Source organism: Mesoplodon densirostris, chromosome 5 (assembly GCF_025265405.1).
Source record: "Mesoplodon densirostris isolate mMesDen1 chromosome 5, mMesDen1 primary haplotype, whole genome shotgun sequence".
In the NCBI taxonomy this organism is placed as follows: domain Eukaryota; kingdom Metazoa; phylum Chordata; class Mammalia; order Artiodactyla; family Ziphiidae; genus Mesoplodon; species Mesoplodon densirostris.
This window is the reverse complement of record NC_082665.1, coordinates 14848406-14856010: the sequence shown is the minus strand read 5'-3', so window position 1 is coordinate 14856010 and position 7605 is coordinate 14848406. Positions and strand designations below refer to the sequence as shown.

At 34.1% G+C, this 7605-nt stretch overlaps 1 protein-coding gene and 1 pseudogene across 1 annotated transcript; both read left to right on the top strand.

Moving 5' to 3' along the window:
• The first annotated feature begins 736 nt into the window (after positions 1-736).
• Positions 737-1256, top strand: LOC132491183 (keratin-associated protein 13-1-like; annotated as a pseudogene).
• Positions 1257-5120: 3864 nt separating this feature from the next.
• Positions 5121-5666, top strand: LOC132491139 (keratin-associated protein 13-1-like). The gene has a single exon (XM_060099981.1). The coding sequence runs from the start codon at positions 5163-5165 to the stop codon at positions 5664-5666; it is 504 nt and encodes a 167-aa protein (XP_059955964.1). The 5' UTR covers positions 5121-5162.
• Positions 5667-7605: the final 1939 nt, after the last annotated feature.

The following is a 7605-nucleotide window of genomic DNA, read 5'->3' as shown; positions in this document are numbered from 1 at the left end:
CCCACTTTGTTTTTCTTCACATATGTCCATAGTTGTCTGTTCTTGCTTTAGAATTGATTAACTTTTTAAACAATTTAAATAAATTTATTCAAGATTATCCCCATTCCTAGTGAGCTCTCTCAACCCCTTTGGCGTATTTTATATGACTCTTCTAGGTTGGACATAGTAAGCACTGCTAATAGTTAAGCAAATTGGAAATAGTAAGTAAGTAAGATGGAAAATTATGCTTGAGAGTGAGAATCAATGGTTTGCTATAAATGCAATCTTTGTAAGGTTTCTCATCAAGACCTGATTTCTGCCTCTTGACAATTGGTACAAAAGGGAGATGACAGCATTGCAGTCCCCAATCTAGGAAGAAAACCTTCCCCAGCACAACCAGGAGTAGATATACAAGTAGTTATTGCCCAAGAAAATAAGAGGGGCTTCCTTGGCCATGATGAAGTAGACATTAATTCCATACTGTCAGACCATTCATAACACAGATGTAATTCATTGACATAGAGCTATAAAAACAAGTTCACTTATAAACATAAGATGAAGGGAGTTAGTTAACTGCTATTACAAAAAGAATTACTGAGTTACATGTAAGCAAATGAGTGGGCTCAAATATGGAAAAGAAGTTACTGTAAGGTGCCACACCCATTACTGTGAATATATAAATACCACAGTCCAGGAGTAATATTCAAACTCAGAATCTTCTCACTGTAATTCAGCTGAACTCACATCTCCTGTCAATATGTCCTACAACCGCTGCTCTGGAAACTTCTCCTCTCTCTCCTTTGGGGACCACCTGTGCTATTCAAGCTGCTCCTGGGGCTCTTCTTACCCCAGTAACCTGGTATACTGTGACTGGTACTGACCTCTGCTCTCCCACTACCTGCCAGCTGGGCTCCTCTCTCTACAGTGGCTGTCAGGAAGCCTGATGTAAACCCACTAGGTATCAGATATTCTATGTGGTGTCTAGACCTATCCAGATATCCTGCTACCACTCAAGAATCTCCACACTCTGCAGGCCCTCTCAGACAACTTATTCTGGGTCTCTAGGCTTTGGGTCCAGCAACAGCTGCTCCCTGGGCTATGGATCTGGAAGCTCCTACTTACCAGGCTGTGGTTCCAGTAGCTTCAGACCCATGGCTTGCAGAGTCCATGGTTTCCCTTCTCCAAACTATGGATCTAGATTCTGCTACCCATCCTACTTCACTTCTGGGAACTTCCAGCCTTGTTAGAGACCAACCTGTGGATCTGGCTCCTACTGATCATCATACATAATTTTTAATCTTGTCCAATGTCTTCAATGACTCTATTCATAACCTTTATTGTTTTCATCATCTACAGAAAGAATTACCCTCTTATTTCTAATTATCAAATTGTCACCTTGTCTCTGGTCTTAAATATTGGCTGACAAACTTTATCTAAAAATTTTTATTATTAAAGTACTAACTCAAAATAAAGTCTAAAGTCTGCATTGCAGATAGAATTGACATTGTGTTTTCTTCCAAAATTGTGTGAAAAGTCATTATAATCTAAAAAATTAATTGATTCTGATATCCAGCTATGTTTATTGTTGTTACTTGTTTATTATTATTGTTTATGTGATTGTAATAGATAAAAGTGTTTATTGACTAGGGTTTGTGATAGATAAAAGAGATAATATGAAAAGATCAATATGAACATGGGAATAGGTTCTGAAATCCTACAAAGTTGGGGATTTGAACAAATTTTAGAGGACCTCAGATATTTTTCTTACTCAGACTATAACTGGTGGAAGAGTACTGTTTGAACAGAATATATCAGAATCAGGAATTAGATTGATTCCCTTGTAGGATGTGGATCCGCACATAGACACTGTTATAGATATAGTTTTATATAGCTATAATTACCAATGAATATATAGCTATAAATGAATATGTAAATATAGATGAATATATAGATGATACAGATATAGTCATAGTTTGATATCCAAGGAAAATTTATCAAACTTCAAGAAGTTAAGAAATTATTAAAAGCAAAATATGTGTTATGTGGTATAAACAGACTTACAAGGGATTCAGTAAATGGAAAGGTAAGTCATAGATTTTATAACTATAATCCATATGCTTAGGAAATAAAGAGATAGAAAATTTTCAGAACATTGAAACATATTAAAAGAATCAAGTAGAAATTCTAAAATTAAAAAATGCAATAAATTAAATGTAGATTGGTTACAATTGGATTACAAATAAATTAGACATAACTGAAGAAACAATTAGAGATTGTTCAGAAGAGTACGTTCAAACTAAAATGTTAAGAAGAGCACTCAAGAGCATATGGAACATGGAGAATAAGGAAAGGTCGAAAAATTTCAAATGGAGTCCTAAACCAAGTTGTGTGTGTGTATAAATACATATATATGTATATTTATACACAGACACACACATATATATACATATATATATAAATATATATATATACACGTTGATATTCTATGAAAAACTAACAGCCATTGAGAAGTCAAGACATCACCAAATCTAACAGAAGAAGCATGGAATAGAAACAGATCCCGATAGAATTTTCCAAATAGAGGAAAATCAACTCACAAAGTCAAGAAATGTTACAAAACAGATGTATGACAAACATGAAGAAAGGCCCACACCTAGGCACAAGGGAGTCAAACTAACAAGAAAAATAAGAAAAAGATGTAAAACAACCCACGGGTAAAACATCAAGTTACCTTCAGAAAAAGAAACAATAAAATTGACAACTGAACTATAAATATATAGAAAGGGGAACGTAGGAAAACAAATAGCCTCAAATTTGTGAAGAAAGAACAATTTAAAACTAGAATACATGACTAGAGAGTATCTGATTCAAAAAGGAAATAGAAATACAGATATTTTCAGACAATTGAAAACTTCGAGAACTTGTCACTACCCTTCCAGCACAAAAATATATAGTTAAAAGTTACACATAGTCAAAAGCAAAATGACTCTTGCCTATAGCAAAAAGGTGTAGGAAGGAACTTAGAGTAAATAAAAATATATATATTGAGAACATTTAAACAAATATTGCCTGTAAAAACATGGGGACAAATATTTACAGTATGCATAAGCATACATAAAATGAAAACACTAACATAATAACACATGAATTGGCGTAAGGAAAAATGGCCTTAAGATTTCTAACATTCTTGCATTGTACAGAAAACAGTAAAAATATGAATTTATATTAACAAATCAACAATCGGCTGTGATCTTTAAGGCAGCACTGCCCAATAGAACTTTCTTTGATGGTGAAAATATGTTTTATCTGCAATTTCCAATATTTGGTACCCATTAGCATTGCTTATCTGTTGTGCACTTGAAACGGGATGAATATGACTGAGGAATTGAATTTTAATTTAATTTAATTTAAAGTATTCAAATTGAAATTGATATATGTGGCTAGTGCCTACTCTATTGGATGGTGTGGCCTTAGTGTAACATTTAAATAACTAATGAGATAATGTGTATCCTCCTGGTAGTCTGACAGATTGATTGTTAAGAAATATCTTGCTTAATATACAATAAACATCTTAACATATAGAAAATTTGAGATTAACAAAGTAGAAATAGAATTTTTGTTTCTTTTCCCTGATATATCTTTTATGTTTCCTTTTCTGTTTCCTCATATTTAAGAGAATCTCTTTTATGTAGAAAACAGTTTTGATTTTCATTCCAGTCTGATATTCTAAGTCTTTTATATGGACTATTTGTCATATTATATTTAACTTAATTATTGATACAGTCAGATTTCTACCTACATATTTACTATTTTATTGTTATTTATTCCATCTTTTATGTTTCTTTTTGTCTCTTTTCATGCATTTGAGGAGTAATAAAATGGTTTAATGCTATAATTTTACTCTTTTGTTATTTTTTCCAGGCTTTTAATTTTTAAGCAAAATCTTAGATTTTAATGATCATTCTTAATTTATTACTGTTCACTTCTTCTAATATATTAAGAACCAAATTATTAGTGCTGTGTAGAATGTGCATTTAGACATAATTCATTCATATCTCAGTCTTCTTTACCCCTCCTGCAATTCCAAATTTCCCTCTGAGATTATTGTATTTTACTTTGAGAAAATCCTTCAATATTCATTTTGTTCAGGTTTACCTGTTATGGAAAGCTCTATAAAAAGAAGATATTTCGATATTTTATAGTGGAAAAATAATCTTAAAGGAATAGAGTAGACAAAAAGTATGCCTTACAGTGAAAAAGAAAATCATATGAAAGAATCTGAAGGTAGAAATGTTCAGAGGTATTGCTTGATGGGAGTTGTTCTAGATAAGAAAGACCTCTAGGAAATTTTAAATATAGATGTCAAAAGGGACAATATGTATATGAAAAGCCATAAACTATGCTCATATTGAACATTTTAATTTAATCTACAGAGATAGAAAACCCCATAAAGTCACTACTTATCTCCTCTCGCCTCTAAAATATTTGACTCTGAGTCTTTACACATGTGCACATATTGGCATCCCCTGAGTCTCTGCTTCAAAGTAGACTTCTTTAGTCATTTTTGCCTCTAAACATTTGTTCTGGTTTATCTCTGTGATCCACCATATTTCTTATTCAATTTACCTGATCTATTTTCTCTTTCTAAAGAATTTGAGAAGTAATTTTATAATAAAATATATAAAAATAATTTTAGGCAATGAAATAAAGTTAGGGAAAGAAAATCATTGGTGGCAAATAGGGTGCCTTTATTCCACAGGAAAAAAAAATAATTCATCTTAATCCCTTCCCTAAGAGCTAAGCATCCCCCAGGCAACATACAGTCAAATGAACAAAGAATCTTGGCCAGTGAGAAGAGAAGGGGATTTTCTGGTCATGATGAGATGGCATCAAAGGCATGTCGTCATAGAATTGCTGACTTTGGAACAGGTCATTAGCTGAGTGTTTTAACAACACGGTGAGTTGACACATGAATATGAGATGAAATGAATTTTTCATCTGCAATTACAGAAAATATTATTGAATTACACATACAGAGATGAGAGATTGCAAGCGTGACAAAGGTGACTGTGTAGAATGTCACGCCCATGGCTAAGAGTATAAAAACACCCCATTCCAGGGAGTAACATTAAACCTCAGAATCTTCTCATTGTCACACATTGGAAATCACAACTCCTCTCAACATGTCCTACTATCCATGCTCAGGAAACTTCTCCTCCTGCTCCCTTGGGGACCACCTGCGCTACTCAAGCTCCTCCTGTGGGTCTTCTTACATCGGCGACCTGGTCTACAGCACTGATCACTGCTCTCCCCGCTCCTGCCGTCTGGGCTCCTCTCTCCGGCGTGGCTTCTATGAGCCCATCAGGTGCTTCACATCCTCTGGGCTATCCAGTCCCTGCCAGACCTCCTGCTACCATCCAAGGACCTCCATGATCTACAGTCCTTGCTGCACAACTTATGCTGGGTCTCTGGGCTCTCGGTCCAGCAGAGGCTGCTCCTTGGGCTATGGATCCAGAAGCTGCTACACACTGGGCTTTGGATCCCATGGCTTCAGACCCCTGGGTTATGAAGTCTATGCCTTCCCTTGGCTGAGCCATAGATCCGGCTTCTGCCGCCCATCCTGCTTTGCTGCTAGGAGTTGCCAATCACTGTGTTACAGACCAATCTGTGGATCTGCCTTCTATTGATCAGCTTGTGGAACATTCAGATGTGAGCAATGTGTCCAACCTCTATACAGAGCTTCTATCATCTTCATGATCTTCGGGAGGATCAACTGTTCTTCACCTTTTTTCCATTCGTAAAATACTGACCAAAAAACTGTCTGCCACGTATACTGAACTTATGATTAAGTTTATGGAATAAATTAACGGAATTAGAAAACTGAATGAAATATATTACTAAATCAATTAATGAAATTCATGTTAACAAACAATGAATTAATGTTAATGAAGTAATGTGATCCTTGTTCATGCATTTTATTCACAAAATGGATAAAAACCTAAATGAATATAATCTAATAAACTCATTCAATTTGGCTTGCAAATGTGCTACTAAGTTTATTGTTAGTTTTAACTAGTTAAGCGTGTTTTTTCTTTTTTTTTTTTTTTTGGCTTTTGCTTTTTTTGGAGGCTGCTTTTGAGTTAACGTTTACTATACCTCTGAAAGCAAACTTTGGAAAACTAACATTGATAGGTTTGAACTAAGTTATTTGAGGGTTTCAACATTTTCTTCTTCAAAACTTCTGTTTTCTGAAATCCTTACATTGCATGCATAAACTTCACGTGAATAATAATCTCAGGAGTGGCATAGAGCACATGTTCTTCAAAGAATATGAGGCCTTGATGTTTGCTGACTGAAGGAGAAAAGCAAGCCATTTGGAAAATACAACTGAATGGGGAAAATTATAGGTTATATGAGAAGTTTTGTACATTAGTTTAGAGAGCGTTCTTTGATTCAGTCAACGTTGGGTGGCAGAAAACCTTATCCCTTCATCTCACTGAGTACCTTTGTATGGAATTGATTTCTTCACAGGTGTAAAGAGGAAGCCAATTATATTTGGAGAGAATTAATTAGGTTCATGAGATGTAGAGTTTCACCTTATTGGATCCAAGATCCAAATTAAACCTGGCTGGAGAAAACAAGGCTTTCAAACCATCCGAAGTCACTATTTCATTCATATTGCAACACACATTTACACACTCCTCGTTTTTATGTTTTATGTAGCCAATCTGACATTTTATAGGTCACATATTTCAGAAAACAGCCTAGTGCTAAGTTAGGCAACATAATGATAAGTCTAAAACAAAAAACAAAAAGACAGTATCTTTATACTGAGATAAAGAAAAAGTTTCAAAGAATTTTCCTACTCATCATTTTTCAGATCGCTATAAGAATCATGAGAAACACACATTTTATGAACTAGTTATTTTACACAGAAGGAAATGAAGACTCAAAGCCCATTAAGGGCTCGCTCTAGGTCCCAGTCTTACAATAAAACCAAATAAAACCATCTATCTATATGATAGATGAGGACTAATATAAGAAGTGAAGATGCAAGCAACATGGGAGAGAATAAGGAGAATTCTGAGAAGGTGAAATAAAATGATCAAAGCAGAGATGTACAAAGATACTTGTGTTCTGGAAATTATTGAAAATCAAGTTACAATTTGTATGGATTACTAATGGAAAACCAGCTAGAGAGGTATAATAGGTCTCTTTCACATCATTGTTTTGGATACCTTGAGTTTTGGATCACATTAATCTTAGGATTCATCTTCTCTTATTCATACTGTTAAAATAGTTTTCTGACTGCTCTTTTTCATTCTATTTTCTACTTACTTAAGCATTTAAAAATACTTTATAAAATAAAACTTTTGTCAAATATTATGTAAAATAGTATGTCATTATATTTCCATTTTTATATAAATATATTCATATTAAATATATAGCATAATGTAAAAAATATAAAATATGTAACAAACAGTTAAATCTCTTAAATCCCCTACTACAAATAAAGTAACAGAGCATCTGGTAGGCTTTATGTGGTTCTGCAACAAACATACTCCCCAAGTAGAAGTACCTCTCTGGCCTATATACAAAACTTCCTTTAGACCAGGAGCAGGAAAG